Source organism: Balaenoptera musculus, chromosome 12 (assembly GCF_009873245.2).
Source record: "Balaenoptera musculus isolate JJ_BM4_2016_0621 chromosome 12, mBalMus1.pri.v3, whole genome shotgun sequence".
Lineage (NCBI taxonomy): Eukaryota > Metazoa > Chordata > Mammalia > Artiodactyla > Balaenopteridae > Balaenoptera > Balaenoptera musculus.
The window spans coordinates 27,620,232-27,643,769 of NC_045796.1; the positions used below are offsets into that span (position 1 = coordinate 27,620,232).

The 23,538-nt window shown below is 42.2% G+C and overlaps 1 protein-coding gene across 1 annotated transcript in view; it reads left to right on the top strand.

Moving 5' to 3' along the window:
- Positions 1 to 1,130: 1,130 nt before the first annotated feature.
- MAP7 (microtubule associated protein 7) overlaps positions 1,131 to 23,538 on the top strand; it is a 164,190-nt gene continuing 141,782 nt past the window's right edge. The window contains exon 1 of the mRNA XM_036871374.1: positions 1,131 to 1,298. Coding sequence (XP_036727269.1) covers positions 1,232 to 1,298 — 67 coding nt within the window. The 5' untranslated portion in view covers positions 1,131 to 1,231. The remainder of the gene's footprint in view (positions 1,299 to 23,538) is intronic.

Genomic DNA, 23,538 nt, shown 5'->3' on the forward strand with positions numbered 1-23,538 from the left:
GCTAAATGATCAGTTTGCCTAGTTCACTGTAGAAATGGCACTAAGGGAAAATCCAGGACTACAAACCACAGCACGTGTCCCTTAAGCAAAACCTCTGCCTAGTCAGCCAGTGACCCAGTAAACCAAATAAAACCAGTGCACTGCTGGGCTCAGTGGCAGGATGTGCGTGCAAGGATGGTAAGAATTGTCACCCTAGCGAGAAATCCAACACTGTTCTCAGGCACCCTTGGGTGTCCACTAGATTCTGCTGAAGTCCTTGAAAGGGTTTTAAACTGTTGGGAGCTTGCCGTTTGTGTTCAGCCAACCGAGTCTGTGGGAGTACATCTCTGTGTTAACGAGGCAGAACTGAGCGCTGCTCTGTTTTGTTCCTTTATGTTTCCATTTATACAGGCTACTTTTTTTTTCCTCAGCATTTTGTTGCTTAACGTTTATTTGCTTATTAGAGCAGAAATTGGTTTCTCCGCAGCTAATAATGTTTCTTTAAAAAAAGAAACTGTTGTTGCCTACTGCTTTTTTTCCTGGTCTTCCGGAGCAAGACAGGAGTCGCAAGGTAGTTGCTAACCGGAAATCAAGAATAAGAAAAGCCACATCACTGGGCACAAGTTTCATTAAGCTGTATGCCCTGGGGTTCATCAGATATAGAAGCCTGGTGAAAAGACTGGTCATCAACAATGGCGTCCTAAAACGCAGAATGGAGACCGGACCGCAGTGTGGAATCCAGCCCGTGTACTTCGGCTTTCCACGTGGCATCATACTCTTTGGCGGCTGTCACCATGAACGCCAGTCTTGGCGAAACTAACATTGACCTGGCTGCTTCAGAGCTCAGAGACGAATAGAGCGTCCGCACGCTCTCGCCTCACTTTGTCTGATCCTCAGACCGTCCCAGTTCCTAGCGCCACCAAGCGTCGCCGACCCGCCTCCAGACCTCGAGGTGCGGGCAGCCGGGGCCTGAAGCTCGCGGCCCAGGTGCCTGGCTCCGCCCGCTCTCTGGTTGCGGAAACCCAGCCGCGTGAGTCGGAGTGGCTGCCACGCCGCACCTGCCCACGAGGGGGCGCGCCCGCGCGCCGGGCCCAGAACGCCTCGGGCTCGCGAGCGCTCGCTCCTTCCTTCCTCCGCCCTTCCCTGACGGCGTTCACCTGTCTGGGCCGGGGGCCTGGCAGGCGGGGGGGCCGGCGGGAGCCAAGCCGAGGAAGAGGGCGGAGCGGCTCTCCGGGAGCGTCATCGGAGCACCATGGCGGACCTGAGAGCTGGCGGCGACCGCCACACGGGCGGCGATGGCGCTGCGCAGAGCGAAACAGGTGAATGAGCTGCGGGGGCAGGTGGTGGTCCGGCGGGCTCGGGCCGGGAAGAGCGAGCAGGGCTGTGGGGGTCGGGGGGTGGGGGGAGTGGGCTCGCGCGGGGCGCCGGCGCTCCCCTCCCCCGCCCGGCCGCTGCCCGGAAAGGCCAGTCCGGCGCGCCGCGCACCCCGGCTCGGAGCCCGCTTGCCCTCCGCCCTCCGCCTCCGCGCGTCGGCTGCTCGGCCCCGGCGCCCAAGTTCGCCGGCGCCCGGCCACAGTGCCGGCCGCCCCTCTTGCGCTCCAGCTCGACTTACCCCAAACAGGTGGAAACGCGCCAGGGAGCGCGGGCGGGAGGAGGAAGTGGAGAGACGCTGGCCGCCCCTCTACCACCTGCCGGGCTGGGTTTAATTCAATTCAATGGGAAAATCGTATCCCCCAAACCAAACCGCCAGCCGGAAAATCCTCGGCCAGGTACGGCTAGCAGGATTACCCTTTTCTGCGCAAACTCTTTGGCCTTAACCGGCGCACCGGGTGCCGGGGTAGCCCGGCGCGATGGTCGCGCGTGAGCAGCGCCCGACCCCTGCCCTGGGGTCCGCAGTTACGACCGGCTCACGAGAGTTCTGAGATCTGGGGTCGCGAGGCAGGGGCTGGTTGCAGGATGATGGGGCCTGCAGGTGCTGGGGGGTGGGGTGGCTCAGATATTCGTTGACTTGAAACAAGGGTCCTCGGCGTTCATGTTTTTAGTCCGTGCACCAACCCAAGGCGGGAACGCTGGCTAGGCTCCTCAAGGCGCTGTGTTGAGGAACCCCCTCTTCCCAACTTCCACGCCAGAGGCAGGGGCAGGAGCTCACATCTCCAAGAGCGTGAAGTCCTCCCCTCCCCCATTTTATTATATGCAGCCGATTTTCCCCCTCGCGATAGTTTTTTCTTGCAGATCCACCCCTCTCTCCTGGTCCCCTCTTCTATTCTTGGCCAGTAAACTGTTTCTGGTACCTTCCTACACTTGGGATGGGGGCGGTGAGGTAGTTTCTTATGTTAAAAAGACATTCAAATTGCAGGCTCCCCAACTGTGTTGTGTTTTCTGCGTACACATAATTGGAAACAATTGTTATCTAAATGTAAGACTCCCCCCACCCTCAAAAAAGAGGTATTGACTTAGACGGTATGCTTATTTTAATGTGAAAGGTCCAAAAAAGCTATAAGAGTATTTGCAAATGATGTATCTGTTCTGCCAGGTAGCGTTTGGGCGCCTAAAGACTAATGACTTAATCCCTCCAGCCAAAATACCTGAGGTTAAGACAAGGGCTCTTGAACTTGTTTACTTTGAAGTCACGCAACTTCCTGTAGGGTGGTTTATTTTGTCTTAAAATGTTTGAAAGATTGGCAGGTCATTATTTTCGTTTGGGGTGGGGAAGGGGTGGCTTAGAGGACGTGCCTTTGTAATTGCTTTAGGGAACTTGATAAGCCGGGTGCTGAGGGTTACGGTCCCCCAAGAGAGGGCAGCAGGAGGGCAGCATCCTCACTGAGAATATAAATGGTTTGGTGCCTAATCCCCACAAAGAAAAAACAAAAAAAACCTGCTTCTGTACACAGTAGTTTTTGCTCAAATAAGTAATAAACACTTCCTAGAATCTGCACGTGAACAAGTTGTTCAGATGTAAGTGAACTACAAACTAGCTTATTCAGTGCCCAAGCATGTTAACTAACGAACTGGTCATGCTTCTAACAATTAACCTACAAATCAACCCTGTGGCCGTCAGTGAAATATTTTCTTTAGGAAGAGGGCAATTTAATTGGCTGCCGTCTCCTTCATAGAAAACAATTCTTCCACATCTCTACCTAGAAACTCCAGTTTCCAAGGGACAAATTTTATAAATGGTCTTTCGAATAATTGTACTTTATAATTTAACTAAAACTTATTGCCGGCTCACATCTTTTTCCTATTTTTCTAGCCCTGGATTACTATTAAGGTTTTTCGTGCTCAGAGCACCTGTGTGAGCAGGTGTCAAAGAAAGAAGAAAGATGAAAAAATATATATATATATATATTTAAATCTAGGTAGCGATATTTTGAGTGTACAAGTGAGGACTGCTTGAATTTTAACAACTTATGAAGTTTTCCATATATTTAAAACATGTGACCTATACCTGAGTATCAGACTTCAATGTAGTGCTTTATTCTTATGGACATATTGCACATTATAACATTCAAATGCTGCAAATCATTATTTTTTTTTAACAATTACAGGATTGTATTGAGTGGGTTTTTTGGGGGTGGGGTGGGGATTTCTGTCTTTTATTAGCATCAAGAGGTGAAAATTGCCACCTCAAATGGCAACATTTGTTGAGGGATTCATTTTCTTCCCTTTTTAGGACTGGTTGTTAGGCGGTAGGGCCCATTCTTAAATGTCTCTCTTAGTTTTTCTGTCCCTGTGCAAAGACTGTGGTCTAATTTTAGGGCAATTTAGTTTAGAATCTCAGGTGATTATAAAAATAACACCTGTAATGTGTTCATAATTATATACATATGTATGTATGTGTATCAAAGATGGGTTGAAAATTGGCAGTATATGACCTATAAAATGAGACATTTGTTAAGAATATTGAAAGGTAGCATATAAAAATCATATTTCTTTCAACATTTAAAAGCTATTTCTTTTTTTTTTTTAAAGAGATATTATACCCTTTTTAAAAAATTATTTATTTATTTATTTATTTATGGCTGTGTTGGGTTTTCGTTTCTGTGCGGGGGCTTCCTATAGTTGTGGCAAGCGGGGGCCACTCTTCATCGTGGTGCGCGGGCCTCTCACTATCGCAGCCTCTCTGGTTGCGGAGCACAGGCTCCAGACGCGCAGGCTCAGCAATTGTGGCTCACGGGCCTAGTCGGTCTGCGGCATGTGGGATCTTCCCAGACCAGGGCTCGAACCCGTGTCCCCTGCACTGGCAGGCAGACTCTCAACCACTGCGCCACCAGGGAAGCCCTAAAAGCTATTTCTATCAGTATATATTTTCTACTCAAAGGTAGTCAAGTCACATTCTTTATGGTGATTTTTTAAATTTTTCTTGAGAATGAACAGTTCTTTCCACATATATTTCAATAACAAAAGGTAGGCAAGAACTGAGAAAAATAATTGACTTGGAAACAAGTTTTCAATTTCACCACTAGAGGATGTCAAGTCCTTTTTAAATTATTATTTTGAGTAACAGATTGAAATTCACAAAATTGCCTCTGCCCAGGCTTTGTGTACTTAATCTTATGCTAGTGCTTGAGAGTTGTGAAAGTGTGCAGGGCTAATTTCTCAATTTAATAACTTCCTTTTAAAAAGCCTACTGAATTAAGACCAAAGTTAAAGCTGCTTTTGACTAACTCATAAGAGCACACTTTCATGCACAGGGAATAAGTTAATGCCTATAATCTGTGAATTCTGTTGCTATTCCTTTGGGGAAAATGACATAGAACCTGGAATTGGGCTTATTCTCTCTTTAGCAGGCAGTGCAGTGGAAGAACATGGGCCTTTTTTGTGATCTGGATCATGACCCTTCACTGCATTTTTCCAAATTAAAAAGTGATATTTAAGGTCTTAGATTTCAGGGTCTACAAATATCTGCAAATAAAAATTGTTAGATGGGGGTCAGACTACAATTTGTTATTAGACTCATTGTTTTGAAATTCACGTCCTAAAGCTATTAATGCTTCATTCCAAGTGAATAGATAACTTTTTTCCTGTTATATTTTGGCTGGCTCTTACCTTTGCATCTTGCGAAGTAGGAGGAAAGTATTATTAGACGAGGCATTTGTGCTCAGGAGAGTGCATTTATTTGATATCATTAGTTAGGCATGTGTGTGAAACACTAATTTGTATTGGCATGTTCTCTAAAAAAAAAAAAATCTAACATCTTTGCCTCCTGGTGCATGATAAAAAATCATTTGAAATGGGTTATTTTTTAAAACTCAGGTCTCATATTGTTATAAGAATTGAAAATATTGAGGCTTAGCATAATTTGACCAAGAAATATGTACCTTCTATAAAGCTTTATGGTGACTGAAAGGTTGATGAAGACATGATCCGTGGATTTCAAAAGGAAAACATCACTCACAAACAAATAATTGCAGGTTATGAGGAGTTAAGTGAAGAAAGAATTACTTCTAGCTGTGGTCTTTCATCATGGAAAACATACTGGGCATAGTAATTTAAATTTTTTAAATGGGTAAATGACATATAAAGTTGAATGGAGGAAAGAGAGAAAAATAAAGGTGCAGATGTGGAAAAGAGCAAAGTTTTGGTCATATTGAGTTGTGTGAGGCTCATCATGAAAGTCTAGAAGATGGATTAGGAATGAAGGCACATTGAGGCCAAATTGTGGAGTGATCAAGCTTAAGAGGTTAGTACATGATTCTGCAGGCAGTGAGGAAATGTTGATGATTCCTAAGGATAACATATCTTTAATAAAGTGCGATAAATTAGGTAATTCTCTACCCATGGATCTTGAAAGCTTGATTGCAAAGTCTAGCAGAAGAGCTCAGCTGTGCCTTTTAGGAATGCATGGTCCCTTCATCTAGGAAAGTCATTCCCTTGATTGATTTTTGCTGCTTTGGGAAGGGTATCACGGGGCGGGGGAAGGGGAGAGTGTATGAGGAGCATATGCATAACCAGGCAGGTTAGCCAAATCTCTGGTGATAGTGAGGTGATCGGTATTCTACCCATGTGATCCTCATTTTGAAGTAGCAGTGTAGACTAGAGGAGGGATTTAAGAAGGGCACATTCAGCTACATACAGACTAGCTTTGAAGTTCCTGCAAAAGTCTTCTGGGCAGGCGTTGGGCCAGCACTGTGGCATGGCAGTGGAAATGGGAAGAGAATGATTAATTCAAGATTCTACAGAGGCATGTGTCAAAGGATGCAGGTAAAAAGTTGACATATAATATTATACACCAGGTTTAAGTTTGGCTTGTTGGTTTAAGGGTGGCGTGAAAATAGTCATGAGGAGGACCTGCTTTTGGTAGGAGAACTAGAAAAATCTCTGCTTTAAACATGGAGATTTGAGATGCAAGGGGGACGTGTAAGTAGAAATGTCTAATGAGCACATGGAAGGATGGGAATAAGGAGAAAAACAGGTTGGGACTCTGGGATTCATTCCATAAGGGGAACGTGATTGAAGCCACAAGGGTGAGGAGAGTTTTGAAAGAAAAATGGAAAGGGGATGAGACAACACTTCAAGCACAGGAGGAGGAAGAACCAGCAAAGAAGGCGGAAAAGCCAGAAAGTCAGGAAAAGCATAACTAAGCAATGCCGTACCTGCCAAGGGAGAAGGACGAGGAGGTCAAGGATTCAGAGAGTGAAGAGGGAAAAAAAACCCATTGGCGTGGTTACCGAGTAGTCACTGGTCACCCCCAGAAGAGGCCTTTCAGGGGATGTAGCAGATTATGTGATTAATAGACTAGCACTTGGAAAGTAAAGATAGCCAATTTAAAAGACCCTCCATAAAGTTCACTGGTGAAAGGAAAAAATGCCAAATCCTTGAAATTTTTCTTTTTTAAATTTATTTATTTATTTATTTTAAATTTATTTTTGGCTGCCCTGAGTCTTCGTTGCTGCCCGCGGGCTTTCTCTACTTGCGGTGAGCGGGGACTACTCTTCGTTGCGGTGCGCGGGCTTCTCATTGCGGTGGCTTCTCTTGTTCCGGAGCACGGGCTCTAGGCACGCGGGCTTCAGTAGTTGTGGCACGCGGGCTTCAGTAGTTGTGGCACGCGGGCTCAGTAGTTGTGGCTCGTGGGCTCTAGAGTGCGGGCTCAGTAGTTGTGGCTCGAGGGCTTAGTTGCTCCGCGGCATGTGGGATCTTCCTGGACCAGGGCTCAAACCCATGTCCCCTGCATTGGCAGGATTCTTAACCACTGCGCCACCAGGGAAGTCCCCCCTTGAAATTTTTCTAGTTAAAACTTTTTAATTTGCATACAGTTTACTGCTTTAGGGGGTGTACAGTTCATTGTTTTGTCGAATGTATAGTCACGTAACCACCCCTATGATACTGATCCGGAAGAGTTCTCTTGCCCCAGAGAATTCCCTCATGCCACCCCTCTGCAATCAGGTTCTCCTATCCTTAACGCCTGGCAACCACTGATCTGTTCACCATCCTAGTTTTGCCTCTTCCAGAGTGTCATAAAAGTGTAATCATACACATAGACTTTGTTTTTTTAAATTTTATTTTATTTTTTTATACAGCAGGTTCTTATTAGTTATCTATTTTATACATATTAGTGTATACACGTCAACCCCAATCTCCCAGTTCATACCCCCCCCCCCCGCTTTCCCCCCTTGGTGTCCATATGTTTGTCCTCTACATCTGTGTCCCTATTTCTGCCTTGCAAACTGGTTCATCTGTACCATTTTTCTAGATTCCATGTATATGTGTTAGCATACGGTATCTGTTTTTCTCTTTCTGACTTTCACTCTGCATGACAGACTCTAGGTCCATCCATGTCTCTCTAAATGACCCAATTTCATTCCTTTTGGCCGAGTAATATTCCATTGTATATATGTACCACATCTTCTCATATAGACTTTTGAGTCTGAATTTTTTTCACTTAGCATAATGCATTTGAGATTCAGACGCGTTTTGTGTATCAATATTTATTGGTGGTAGTTTGCCAATTGTAAGGAAGTCCCACAGATTAATCCATCCACCCACTGAGAAACACTGGGTTATCTCCAGGCTTTGGTGATATAAATAATGCTGCTGTAAACATTTATGTACAGGTTTTTCTTATTTATCTAAGGGAAATACCTGGGAGTGGAATTGCCGACTCATATGTAAGTGCATGTTTATAAGAAACTGATGAACTGTTCTCTGGAATGGCTGTGCAATCTTGCATTCCTACAAGCAATGTATGTGAGTCTTACTTGCTCTGCATCCTTGCCAACACTTGATGTTGTTATGTTCAGTTCTGTTTTTTAGCCATTTCACCAAGTTCTTTTAGTAAAGCGATGTAATCACCTCAAAGTAAAATAGTGCCCTTAGGGATGCTGAATGATGCTCACTTGAACTAGGAAAACTTGTGGAGGTAGAGTTGCTCCCAGAGCCCGGGTATAATGTGGAGTTTTTATTTGGCTCTAATGTCATTGGCTTCTTTATTCTTTTTTTTCCCCATAGTATTTATGTCTTGTGGAGTCTGCCTTCTGAAGCTGATTATGAACAGAAGTGCTGTCATCCACTGCATCCCATGCCAATCCAAATTCTCTTCTCCTCCTTAATGTCTGTCTTCTAATCCCTTGAGATACGGCTTTCCAGAATTTGGAAATAACTTTTCTGGTGTTTTTTGCAGTTAGAAAGCTGGAAATATTGATGCTGTAATTTGTTTTATTGTCTGGATTACTCTTTGTTGGCAGAATTTATGTTGTCAAACCCGGTATTTAGTATCTGTTCTCAGTTACTGAAGTGTACTTGCAGAGCTTTGTAAAAAGTCTTGGTGATGTCTTTGGGCATTTAATCACTGAGCATGGTCTAAGGTTCTATATGCTAAATGTGTATGATGTTCAGGCTTACTTTTTTCTAGAAAATCCATTTTTTAAAACTTTTTATTGAAGTCTAGTTGATTTACAATGTTGTGTTAATTTCTACTGTACAGCACAGTCACTCAGTATACACATATATACATTCTTTTTTATGTTCTTTTCCATTATGGTTTATCCCAGGATATTGAATATAGTTCCCTGTGCTATACAGTAGGACCTTGTTTATCCATTCTATATGTAATAGTTTGCATCTACTAACCCCAAGTCCCCAGTCCATCCCTACCCCATCCCACCCCACCCCTTGGCAACCACAAGTCTCTTCTCTTTGTGAGTCTGTTTCTGTTTTGTAGATAGGTTCATTTGTGGCATATTATAGATTTCACATGTAAACGATATCATACGGTATTTGTCTTTCTCTTTCTGACTTACTTCACTTAGTATGATAATCTCTAGCTGCATCCATGTTGCTGCAAATGGCATTATTTCATTCTTTTTTATGGCTGAGTAATATTCCATTTGTGTGTGTGTGTGTGTGTGTGTGTGTGTGTGTGTAGATATATATATAATATGTAGATAGATAATCTCATCTTCTTTATCCATAGAAAATCCAGTTTTAAAGTTTGTCTAGCTCTTCAGTGGGTCAGTGCTTTCTTCCTCTTCATTAACTCTTTTTAAAAATATTTTTTAAAACCGTATCACATTTTATTTTATTTATTTTTGGCTGTGCCATGCAGCACGTGGGATCTTGGTTCCCCGACCAGGGATCGAACCTGCTTACCCTGCACTGGAAGCTCGGAGCTTTAACCACTGGACCACCAGCGAAGTCCCCTCTTCATTAACTCTTGAAAATCCTCTGACTTACAGTTCACAAATTTAAATGGCGTCAGATGGTTTTTCTCTATTTGTTTACTGTTCTCCTTAGCATCTTTATTTGAGAAATAGCCAGTTGAGAAAATCTATAAGATTTTCTTTTAATAGGTGCCACTTTGAATTTTGATTTGAAGAGTAATATATTTTTGACAGCAAGAATTCACTGCACCCAACAGTTCCTCATCCTTGAAAGCTCCTACAGAAGCAGTTGTGAAAGAGAATTGTGAGAAAATGCTGACAATTGACACACCTGACCAGATAGCGCAGATGAATGTAGGGATGCAAGACTAAGCAGAAAGGAAGCTGAGTGAAATGCATTTGGAATATGTGAACTGGGCTTTGCAAGCATTGCTAGTAAAGCTGTGTATATTTAAGTATAGAATATTGAGATTTGGGATATGTTAAAATTTCTTTTGTGCCTTTTTTAATGCTATTAAAGCCTCCTTTTTGGAGTTGGCTTTCTGGTAAACAGAAGCGTTACTACTTACTATGGCATAACCTTCCATGTATAAACCTTGTATCCCTGACACCATTTAAAGTACAAAAGAAGCTATATTCTAGGAAAAGTTTAAATTCCAAGGTGAAATTCTGGAAGGAAACTCCCCTTCCTTTAGTGTTCCCACAACCCAACACAAGGCCTGTTTCGGTGGCAGTAATGTGCATAATTGACTACAGTAAATATACCGGGCTGCTTTTCAAGATTTTAATCCAGGCCTCTGTTTCCCAGAAGCTCCTGACCGGACTCTTTAGTGTGGCAGAGACACCAAACGGCCTGGTTGCATGCTTCCTGCATTCCTGCTGGATTGGTTTCTATTCATGGTAGATGCTCTAAATTAGTACACCCCACAGTCCTGGTGGGTTCAGTTAAATATAGCTCTCTCCTTGGCCATACGGTTATGTTGTTGAACCGATTATTGAGGTCATGTACTGGAGCATCATTGGTTCAGATCATTGCTTCTCAATCTTGGCAGTGAGTGAAAAATCACCTGGGGACCTTTTAAATACCTGGATGCCCACGCTGCACCCTAGGCAATTATCTGAGGATCTCTAGGAGTGGGAGCCAGGTGGCAGTATTTTTTAAATTCCCCAGGTGGTTCCAATGTGGAGTCAAGGTCGAAAACTACTTTAGATCCATTTCCTATTTAGTGCTCTTCCATTTGACCTTAGGTTTAATTTGGAGATGTCGAGTGTATCTTATAAAAACCACCTGGAAAATCCTAACAACTACTGCCCCCAATCTAGTGAGGTTACTCACGTTATCTCTTATTTTACCCCAGTAATTTTTTTTGAAGGAAAGGTAGAAGTGAATATGGGTATGAGTCCACTTGAATAGCCAAGTATTATGTACACATATATTCCAGGACATATTTATGCACTTTTATGTCTGAATATGTTCAGGTAGACAAAATGTTAGGTAGTTAGCTTTCTTTTTGTCTACTTTGCTTTGTTGTCACACTGCCTTCCTCTTCCTCCTCCTCCTCAAAACAAGGAAAGGTCAGTTTCGGATAGATAATTAAAGGGTTCTCTTTGTAGAAAATTACATACTTTTCCCAGAGATTTTCATGGTGACCCATGAACTCTAATCACCAGATGCCTGGCTTTGGAGACCAGCCCTTGTTTCTTCTGTCTGTAAATACTTGACACAAGGATGACCTTCGCCGTGATGCCCTCCCCTTCCGCCTTCTGCCTGCACTGACGCTAATACCCTCTGGGCTAAGCTTTCCTTCCTTCGCCTCTCTTCTTTCTCCTCATTAGATATTACTCTACCGGAGGCTCAGTCTGGTAACCTCTGCTCTTTTCACTTTGCATTTTTTCTCAACGGTATTATTCACATCTATGGCTTTGAACATCACCTCACATGAATATCTCTGGCTCTGTGTGTCAGAACTTCTAGACGCACTTCTGAGTTGCATTTGTGTGTGCTTGTGAGGTTTTGTGGTGCCATCCATTGTGATTTGAAGCCCTTCCAGGGAGAGCTTACCTTTGGCAGAACTGGTTTCCTCTTTTCTCCTCCTTGCAGCTGGCGTCTGCACAGCTGTAAAAATCCAGGACCAAAAGGAAAAGGGCAGTAGGGGAGATGGAATGGCTGTGATCCCTGGAGAAAGTATCTTTAATTTTTTTTTTCCCCCTCGAGATTATACTGAAACTGAGCACGTGTGAAGCTATAGGTCTCAAAAATTGACTACCATGTTATTTAGGGATAATGCTAAACTATTACTTTGTGCTGGGACTCTGGGGTCTGGCCGCCTGGGTTGCAATCTCTTCCCTGCTCCCGACACACAACCTAAGGGATGTCGGGCAAGTCATTTGACCATTCGTCTTCCTCAGTTTCTTCCTTTTTAAAACAGAGGTAGTGGTACCAGCCTCATAGGGTGAGGATTAAATGAGTTGATGCATGTAACATACATAGATAAGTGCCTGACACAGCATCAGCAGGAAGTGTTATAATTATTGTGGTCCTGATTATTAAGGATTGGTACTGCATCACTGAAACTGTGGACGTACCCTGGCACGCTAAATTTCTCCCTTAAGCAAATTTTTATTTATAATTGTAAGTCTCCGTAATGAGAATACAAATGTAATGCTGATTTAGGCCTGACTGCAGCTGTGATCACAGGGCCATTGGCTTGGCTCAGGTATGGGAAGCGTCATCAAAGCACAGTGGTGCTTTCCACCTGCCAAAATGATGCACAAAACCTTCCAGTAGTAGATTGCTACACACTGGCCTGTGAGATTCGTGGATTGTGTTGTAATTGAGTTGGACGCCCAGGCCAGCCCTTCCTGCCTTATTTTTGTTTCATTTTTATGGTATTCAAAAGTATCTTTTATTACTATATTATCATTCTAAGTTTTAAGTTCTTAAAGTATGATTGCTACAGAATTATTGCACTTTATTTTTTTTATAAAGACAGTGAAATAGAGAGAAAGTCTTTATTTATTTATTTATTTATTTATTTATGGCTGTGTTGGGTCTCCGTTTCTGTGCGAGGGCTTTCTCTAGTTGTGGCAAGTGGGGGCCACTCTTCATCGCGGTCGCGGGCCTCTCACTATCGCGGCCTCTCTTGTTGCGGAGCACAGGCTCCAGACGCGCAGGCTCAGTAGTTGTGGCTCACGGGCCTAGTTGCTCTGCGGCATGTGGGATCTTCCCAGACCAGGGCTCGAACCCGTGTCCCCTGCATTGGCAGGCAGATTCTCAACCACTGCGCCACCAGGGAAGCCCCTATTGCACTTTAAATGAAAGACAGACTTCCATTCTTTTTAAACCAAAAAGATGGACTTGCCAGGTCTGTTATTTCCGTCACAAGTCACTGTCACTTCACTGAATGTTTCTCTACGAGAAAAATAGACGAAGCATATACAGCTTGCCTTCCACAAACTTTCGTGAGAAGTTTCACAAACTTTGTGAAGATGCCCTTGTTGTGTATATAAAAAGATACATCCGCATGCTTTGTACAGTGACTTTGCATAAGTCCCCGGCAGAGTATCAGGAAGTAAAATACAAGTAGAAGAAATAGCTCTACAGTAGAAAGGAAGCGTTAAAATAAATTGAGAAAAGGGAGCTGGAGCCATTTTTAGTCCAGGAGACCTATGAGAGGGCAAATGCCTTTGAATAGAAAAACCCCATAATCTTATAATCCAATGAATCCTCACAGGAAAGAACACTAGTTTGGCGTTTCTGATTGAATTCTTGGTGGTCCAGCTGTAACTGAAGTAGTCAACTTTGAGAACGTCATGTCATTTATTTACAAACCGATCTGGTTCAACGTTTTCCTGCTACTCGCTGAGCATGGAGGAAATAAAAAAAATGGTCCCAATCATCCACCAACTTGTGCAACACAAATCCTAAACCATATATGTGATTAGAATCACATGTCATTGTGAAGGCGGGCAGGGTTTCATTCAAGAAGGTTTTGGAAGAGGAGGAGCACAGAGTGTCAGAAGGAAGGAGAAAAAGGCTGTTCTACCTACATCTGGCTCCTGTTTCAGAAGTAGGACTTGGCATACGGCCTTTAGACACCTGTGAAATCGAGTTCCACACTAGCTGTGAAGTGTGCAGTTACTTTTTGCTGTACAGAGCAAATCGTTTTCTGTATTGATGTACCTATCTGGAAACATGTTCACGGAACAATTTGCATCATTGCAATTGTTTTTAAAACAAACAGGTCTGGTTTAAACCAAACTAAACAAAAACCACCCTCTTCTTGTTTGTAAACAGAAGACAAGAACAAGGTCTTTTTCCAGTGGGCTGGAAGCAGCCTGGCCCTGGGCTCTAAGAGGGGTGCTTCTTGTTTTAGGGGTTTCAGGGCAAGTCTCTTCCTCTATGCCTGTATGGAAACCAGCTAGTACTATCTACAGCAAAAAAATTTGGGAGGGAGGAGAGATTTTTTTATTATGACTTTGATTCCTTTACTGCAATATTGCATGTGTTTGGAACAACCTTTTTTTTTTTTTTTAAACACATCAAAGATTTTAGTACCTTCAACAGTGGAAGTGTAGCCGTTTTGCCTTATGATAAAAGGTAAAATGGTCCATTTGTGGTGGTTTAGGAAGTTCACCAAATCTTTGGCATTATAATCCTTCCTCAGTTGCCTGTCTGAAGTTTACATGAGTGTTAAAGCAAGGGCTTAGAACACAAATATGAAAGGTAAAAGGTATTAGAGATGAGGTTTGGGGCACCCTAAGTGTCCTTATCAACATGTTCATCCTTCTGAGATGTTATTTCTATATAAGAGCCCCCTAAAATCTCAATGGCCCTGGGTCAGGCAAGATTAAAAGAAGCTGTATTTACCAAAAAACGAACTGGGTTGCTAGTAGTATCTACATGGAAATTAATGCTTCATATCTTTTTTTAAAAAGCGATTATTGTTGCACTAGGGACATCTTTTGCTTAGCAGTTGCAAATATTAAAAGCTGCTGGGCTTGCTAACCCCAAGTATACTTCTCTCTTACCTGTATAATTTAGATTAAGGTTTTTGGTGTTCTGGTTGGTTGCTGACAGTTACAATGGATGTGCTAATCCTTTTCAGTGTGGGCCTTCACTGAATGAAAATGACTAAACCTCAAACCTACCCACCATGATCATATAATTTAGCATTTCTGTTAGTCACTTCTTTCCTCTAGGTTGATTTCAGAACTATGCCGGAGAATTGTATAATTCTTCTTTAGTCAGAGTTGGTTCTAGTTAACAAATACGTCAATAAGTATAAAGTTTAGTACCTCATTTATCTTCTCATGAAAAACATGTTTTATTTCACCACCACCTCATCCATATATCTACATACTGTAGTTTCTTCTAATTGAAACAGTGGGAAGGATTTCTTTTAACTTTCTTATCTGTACTTTCTAAACCATTTAATGTTGAGACAACCAGACTGCTTAGTTCTTTTTTTTTTTTTTTTTTTTTTTATAAATTTATTTATTTATTTATTTATGGCTGTGTTGGGTCTTCGTTTCTGTGCGAGGGCTTCCTTTAATTGCGGCGAGCGGGGGCCACTCTTCATCCCCGTGCGCGGGCCTCTCACTATCGCGGCCTCTCTTGTTGCAGAGCACAGGCTCCAGACGCGCAGGCTCAGTAGTTGTGGCTCACGGGCCCAGTTGCTCCGCGGCATGTGGGATCTTCCCAGACCAGGGCTCAAACCCGTGTCCCCTGCATTGGCAGGCAGATTCTCAACCACTGCGCCACCAGGGAAGCCCTGCTTAGTTCTTATAATGATAAAAAGGGTTTATTTGATGCTTTGAAGCCAAACGGTATTGGCTTCTCAGTGAGAGATCATTAGTGAAAATATATAGGGGGATTTAATAGGTCTACTCTGAGATGTCCTGTCCCCAGTTTATGAATATTATTTTAACAGAGCATTGCAATATTGGGAAATGATTTGAGTAGATAGTATATGGCCTATTCAATGAAGGTTATGATCATTGACACATAGACCTTTGACTGGCATGCTTTCATTTGCAGCATGTTGATTTCAGTGTGGGATAGAGTGTCTGGATCTCTCTGGGGTCACTGACCGAGATGGTTAATTATATGTGTCAACCTGGCTAGGCTACAGTGCCCAGTTGCTTGGTCAAACACTAGGCCAGATGTTGCTGTGTAGGTATTTTGCAGATATGATTAACATTTACAGTCAGTTGACTTTAAGTAAAATAGATTACCTTCAATAATCTAGGGGGCCTGATCCAATTATTGAAGGCCTTCAGGGGTTTCCCGGAGAAGGAGGAATTTTGCCTCAAGGCTATAATATAGAAATCATGCCTGAGTTTTAGCCTACTGACCTTCCCTACAATTTTGGACTTGTCAGCCTCCACAATCACAGCAGCTATTTTTCCTTAAAATAAATCTCTTTATATACATTTTATGTATTATATTTTTCTCCAGAGACACAGAACCAAAAGTACTATCCTGTGTTTTTAATTCTGTGTTCTGTGTCTCTGGAGAACCCTGACCGTGATACGTTGACCCTTAGAAAGAAAATCAAGGGTTTGCCCCAGAATTATTCAAAACACTTAGATTACTTTTTAAGAGAGAAAATTTTAATCTAAAGGTAAAAAAGAGGTTATTAAGCCTTCCTAAATTGGAAAAAAAAAATCTTAATTGATATTTGTTTTAGTTTTAGGAGAAAGAATTGGGAAGAGCAGCGAAGCAGCAAAGGATAAGGGTTGGAGGGAAGTCTCAGTACAGCCTGAAACACATTGTTCTTGGCCTCTCCAATTTTTTTTTTTTTTTCTGAGCTGCACTGTTTATTTCGCTGCTTGAAACCTACGTGACAGTATGCCACTATAATTATGGGGTTTTGTCTAAACCGTTACTACACTGCAGGTACAGAAATACATGGACACATTTTTGGAGAACTGACATTTTGCAAAATGCAACAAACATTTTAATTTATACAAAAGGAAGTGTTCAAAAGGATATGCATGTCAAGTTATTGCAGGTTATTTGTGAGAGAATTTCTGCAGGTAAAACATGTTTAAATTTAACCAACAGTCACGTGTCATTGTCTTTAAAATCATGACAAAAATCTTCTCTCTGGTCATGTTGCCCACGACAAATTACTATGATGTATGTTTTTACTGACCTAAAGACTTAGGACTATCATTCTCCTTAAAATGTCCATAAAGTAATATACTGAATTGGTTTATACTTATTGCTTTTCACTCCCAAACCTTTAGATCTCATCTCTCAAGTCATGTAGCCACAGTGAGCCATCCATAATAAATTGTGCCATTAAGGGAAACCTGTATATCTTATTCACCTTTATCCCCTCTTCCCCAGAGTTTTTCACACAGTACGTTTTCATTAATTTGTGGGTGGGTAAGAGAGGAGGGAGGCCTGCAAACTGCAGGTGCAGAAATCGTAGAGTGGGCCTCTTCTATCCAGAACACCCACGGAAACACCCACCGAGCGAGGCTTCCATTGTTTTCGTTATTTAGCTTTACGTCTAAAACCTCTGGGGGGCATCAGTCGAATGAGTAAAACAATACAACTGCAGAGCTTCCCACAAAGTGAAGCCCTGTGAAGTTTAAGTATAGAGATACAGTGACTGCAAGGAAAAGGGCTATCTGAATCTCAGGCTTTTTCTTTCTGCCTGACTGTTTTCCCGTGGGGATATAATTCTAGTTTCCGTTTTCACCAGGTCACAGAATCTCAGGATCAGAAGGGACTCCAGAGTCTAAAAATCCAACCTGTACACAGTGCATTAATCCAACACATCGCCCCAGATCAGTGTTTGTGCACGGCAGTCCTCAGTGATGGAAAGCACAGCTCGTTACATTCCGGTAACTTCCAATCACCGGACCTCAGTCTCTCTTCTTGAACTACACTGAAAGTTAACCTTTAATTCATTTATTTTATTCTTCCAGAGTCTTATTTTCTCTAGAGAAAATGTACTTTCTTTCAAACGATCCTCCTGTGTTATGGCTTAGGATCTTTATGATAAGTCCTAGGTTGTTCTCTTCTGAATATGTTCTAATTTATCATCCCATTTGAAATATCTAGCTCAGACCATGTGATCTGAGGACCAAAAAATAAAGAAGCCTTGTTCCACTGACTCAGCATGCTGGCTCTCTGCTGATACCGCCCATGATGCTGTTAGGATTTTTACTGCCTCATCACACTGAAGTATAGTGAGCTTACTGTCCGAGGGCCCTCCTTCCTTGTATCTGCTAAAGCTTGGGTAGGTCTTCATTTTGTACCCGTGCAGTTGTTCCTTTTTAATGTAATAAGAGGTGTTCATAGTTATCACGACTAAGTTAATCTTTTTAGCTATAGTCCGTTATTTCAATCTGTTGAGATAATTTTGGTCCTGATTCTAGCCATCTCTCAGCTTTGTTTTATCTGCAGATATAAAGCCCTCGTTCTCATCCGAATCTTTTATAAGGACATTAACCTCCTTTCCTTCCCACTGCCCGCTTCTCAGCTTTTATCTGGACTACTGAGGGCATTTGGTATCCATGCTCATTCCCCTGAAATAAGTCTTCCACATGCCGGGGAATGCCTGTTTAAAAACAACAACGACAAAAACCATGAGTGAATGAGTGATTCTTGTTTTCCTGTCTTTTGCCTTCTGTCCCCCCAGCCACCGGTCGAGATCTGTTTTCTCCACCAGGACCAAGCTATTATGTGACAAGTTTTTCTTTCTCAAGTCTCACTCCTTCTCCCTTCCAACCCATCCAACACCAGCTGCCAGACTGGCCTGTCTGGATCACACGTTTGGTCAGCACCCCTCAGTGACTCCTTGTCCTCGTTTGGTGGGAGAACAGTTATATGACTTGGCCACTGCTTGCCCTCCAGTGTCACCGCCAAAGCACCTCATCTCGCATCCTTGACATTTTACCAGTCCTGAAGCAAGACAGGGAACCCATTTCTTTTCTTATCTTTCTAATTGTGCGGCTCAAAAATTAAACATGTGGGCTTCCCTGGTGGCGCAGTGGTTGAGAATCTGCCTGCCAGCGCGGGGGACACGGGTTCGAGCCCTGCTCTGGGAGGATCCCACGTGCCGCGGAGCAACTGGGCCCGTGAGCCACAACTACTGAGCCTGCGCGTCTGGAGCCTGTGCTCCGCAACAAGAGAGGCCGCGATAGTGAGAGGCCCGCGCACCGCGATGAAGAGTGGCCCCCGCTTGCCGCAACTAGAGAAAGCCCTCGCACAGAAACGAAGACCCAACACAGCCATAAAATAAATAAATAAATAAAAATTTAAAAAAAAAAACACTGGTTCAGGATGCTATACAAAAATTAAAAAAATATATATGTATTAAACATGTAACTTGCTCACAGACCAGTGATGGATTAGGTAACTTTTAGAAACACTACCCTGGGCGTCTGATTCTTCTGTTGAATCCAGTGATTGATTTCTGTGCCTCATTTTGAATCTGTAAAATTGCATGTCTAAACTAATAAGGGTGTTGCTATTAGAGGAAAGGAGCTTCTGTGCACATTTTAACTTTTGTCAAGGAATTCAGAAGTCCATGTAATGTACATTAATAAAGTATTATCACTGAGAATAATGAACAGGAGGGCCTAAAGGCATTCTAGCATATGTTACTGGGTTAAAGTTTAATGTGGCGTTTTTATAATATTTGCAACTTAGCTAGTGATACATAATGTTTTGGAAAGGGTTTTCAGGAAGACTTAGTGTCCACACCTTACATTCAGATAACTGAACCCTGGAGGTTTTAAATTTGTTTATGGCAGAGCAGACATGGGAAAGTGGACTCTGCTAGCACCACGAAGTGTTCATGCAGCAGAGATTTATAGAAATGTTATAAAAGGCACGGCAGGGACCTGGTACTTCTTGGTTGATGGCATGTCACTACTAGGGTAGTATTTACTGTTTTTCTTATAAGCCTGTTAACAAAAGGTGGTAAGGAAGATCAAAGCAAACCTGCTTTATTTTCCTTTCAAAGTGTCAGTCTGCCTTTGTGAGTATTTCTTTTTCCAGCAACCTATCGGAAGCTCTGCATAATGCTGCAGGATGGCAGAATGTTGTGCCTTTATTGCCACAGAAGCCATCAGGAAGTGGCGTCATTCTAGGAAACTGTAAGGGAGCCCTTTAACTTCAAGAATGGGGATGGCAAAGAACCTGCTGGGACCCTTTGTTCCCAGCAGGGGTTGTTTGATTTCATGTCAACCTATGCTGGCTTTGTCATTTTCAAACAATGTGAGGTTTTTTAAAATATTACATTAACATGTGGATTTCTAAAACTCCTGCTAGAAGTAAATTGCAGCTTACTTTGGGGGAGATGCATAGAGAATTTAAAAGATGACTGAAGTCCAGTAGTTTTGAAGAATTAATCATCTCCTCTAACATAGAAATGTGGGAAAGCATTTTGGCGCTCCTGGGCCCCATTGAAAAGTAACTAACTAATATGGATGTAGAACTGTAATTTACCAGTGACTGACCATTCAGTCCAGCAGTAATAATTTTTGTTTTCAACTACAGCACTTGATTAGTACAATCAGCCTCTTTACCATTTCAGTAACGTTTCTGTAAAGCTCACTAGGCTTTTAGAAAGAAAAATCTAGGTATGCTTTCTCACTGGTTAAACAGATTTCTCTTTGCAAGAGGATATTCTTAAATGCACTCAGGGGCTATGCTATTTTCCAGTTTTATGGTCACAAAAGCTTAGGAAGCATAAATGTGAACAGAAGCCTGAAGGTGTATGTTTGGATGCGTGTGCCTACATGTATTTAGTCTTTTATTTAACATCGTGACAGCAAGGCCCAAGTCATGAGCTGACTTCCCTGCTAGATCAGCAAGTTTAACTCGGTTTCATGTGCATGGGTTGGTGCCAGGCAGCCAGGGTAGAAGGACAGACAGACATAAATTCATTGTGTACTAAGGGAGTGGGGCTGTGGGTGGGGTGGGAACAGCAGCTGCCCAAGGGCCTGTTGGCCTGTTTGGTTCATAGCAGGGATGAGTGTTACCACTTTCCACCTATGATTGCGAGTACATTTTGTGACTGTTCTGCAAACATTTTTTTCTCTGTACAGAGCCAGGCTAGTTGTAAAAATCTACTCTTTTGCACCAGGCAGTGGCTCATTTCTCTCATTTATACAAGGTCTCCGTTACTATATCACTTGCTATTTTAACAATTTAAACAACACAATTGCAAAACCTGATTGACTCTGGGAAGTCTACCTGCCCCAATTCCCATGGGAACTGAATTAAGATCCTGTATGTGCAGGCAGCATGCAAAGGCAATTGTGCCACACTGAAAACACTTATTAGTGCTGAGGAACAGTAAAGAAATTCACAGTGGTATTCGTTTTACTTCTGGGGATATTTAAATTTAAGGTCTCACTATCCCCCTTTCCACATTTGCTTTTATTTTGGGTCAGGGTGTAAAAAGGAGAAGACTGTAGCCCCAAGCTCTGCCCCTACAGGGATCAAGCCACAGCAGTCCTGGAATTATATAACTTAACCCCTGTATCTGTTAAAGGCTGAGTTTGAGCATTTAAGAAACTAATCTCAAATGTTTTCATATGTCTTAAATGAGGTAAGAAATGTGTACTTCATGGGTAGGAAAAAAATCCTTTTTTATGATTATTTGATCTTGAGCTGTTTGCTTCCCTGTGACTAGTCCCAGCTGTGACTGAGATGCAGTTAGTTGGTGCTGGAGTCAGGATTGACAGGGCAGCAGGATGAAAGCATCTTGGCGTTAGAGCAGATGGGCCTAGGTTTAATCCTGACTCGGTGATTTAACTAGCTGTGTTAACTTGAACCTCTCTAAGCCTCAGTTTCCTGATCTGTCAGGTGGTAACTCCTCTCTCTTGGGGCTATTGTAACTAGCAAAGATAACATATCTAACACACCTAGCACAGCGTCAGACATAAAGTTGAACATGTTCCCAGATGATGGGCTATTATATTCCTATTCTTGAGGCCCCCTTGCCTTATGGGTTACATGATGGTGTCAACCTCTGACCTCCTTTGGTAGCCTTTCGTTTCCCCCAATAAATGATTTTAAGTATAACTCGTATTCTTTTAAAAACAAAGCAAAACAAAACAGCCATTTTGGTGGTTTTCACATTTTGAGACAAATCAAAATTCTCCAGGAGACCCTCAGGCTAGAGCATGAAAAATTCGGTCTGTGTCACTGAGGGTTCTTCCACCGAAGGTGACAGAAGCGGAAAACCATTGATTGCCTGGATTGGGCGGTAGAGCTGGGCTGTCCTGTGATCTCTCTTCCCCGGGACCTTCGTTCTGCTGGGTGCCTTGAGTGCAGCCACAGACCTCAAGGAGCACTCCTTCCCGAAATTTGTAATCTTGTCTGGACAACTTAAACGCTAAGTAGTATTCGCTTTGCTGTTGCATTTCTCCATAAAACGACTGAGGCCATCCTTGAAAGTAATGGAATGGACATCTTCTGCAGAGGTCATTTGAATTTGAGCGCCCACTTTGCTTTTCAAAAACCACTCTTAGGAAGGATTTTTGTTGTCATTCTAGGACAATGAATAAATATAGTCATTTTCATTTTTTTATTTGGAAGGTGGAGAAAAAGATCCCTTTTTCTTCATTTCTTTCAGTAATACTTTTATTAAACTCAATGGAAGTGATCAGAAGCTGTTAGCTTTATTTGGATGAGGAATATTTCTGAATGAAATCTGTTATTTGCCCAAGACACTGATTTTCATTTTCTCTACCAAAAGGTAGTTTTCAACTATACTTTGTGTGTATGTTGCTTTTGTAAGTACTAGCCTGATTCTCTAGAAATAGAAGAAAGAAACTGAAGTAGATTTGAAAATATTTCACAAATATGTTTATGTGTGATCATTGGCCTGTGTTTATTGATCATCTGATTAAAGAAAAATAAATAGGAAGTAAAAAATTATTTAATTCAGAAAAATGTTTACCAGTTACAGAAGGTTATGGAAATACATTAACCAGTTTGTATCCACTGTTTATTTCAAGGCATGGATCCTCCCTTTCCTTTCCACATCTTGCCATCTCTGTAGAAGTTGAAGAGGGATCTAAGATTCTAAACCTTGTAGGCCAAGTATTTGTCAGAAGGAGAAGCACTGGAGTAGGAAGAAGGGAATCTAAATTTTCATCGTAGACTTGCTGCCAACTAACATTTGACTTGGGCAAGAAACTTCACTTCGTGGGCCTCAGCTTCCTTGTGTGTAAAATGATGCTGATTCAGATGCCTTCTCAGACCATTCAGCTCGTTTTCCAGTCTTTTATTCCAAATGCCTACATCACAGGTTAACATGATTTTAAATAAACTCCGTTTCTGAAATTTCCTATGTTTCTCTAAGCCACAAATCTAAACATGTTAACTTAATTAAATCTCCCAGCCTTTGGAGGGGAAGATTTCTGAAGATTTATCTATTTTTTTTCAGCAGGGATTTGCTAACCGTTTAGTACATTTCCAGTCCTAGACTGGGCAATCTAAGTAGATAAAAAGCAGAAGTGTTCCTTGATGGAGTTAACAGTTGAACTGGAAACACCTTAAATAATTATGAAGCAAAAATGAACTAGTTACAACAATGTATTAGAAGATATAATTAAAGCAGCTGCTATTTATTAAGCACTTCTTACTGCTAGCACCACCATCATTCAATCCTTGCCCCTAATCCTATGAGAGAAATGTCATCACCCCAATTTTACAGAGAAAACTGAGGTACCAAGAGGGTAGTGACTTGTCTGAAGTTACTCTTCCATGCGAAGGATTTAGAGAGGATATTTTCCTCGTTTCAGAGTCCCTGCGTTCCCCTCTTGGATAAGTTTAAGGATTGAGAAAAAAATAAAGAGTGGGCTGGGAGCGGGAGGATTGCTTTGGACTTTCTAAGCCGACTTGAATTTGATTAAAAGGCAGAAACAAAAAGAACAAAGATTATTTTCTTAATTTGGAGGTTGACTTTTTAATGTCAGTTAT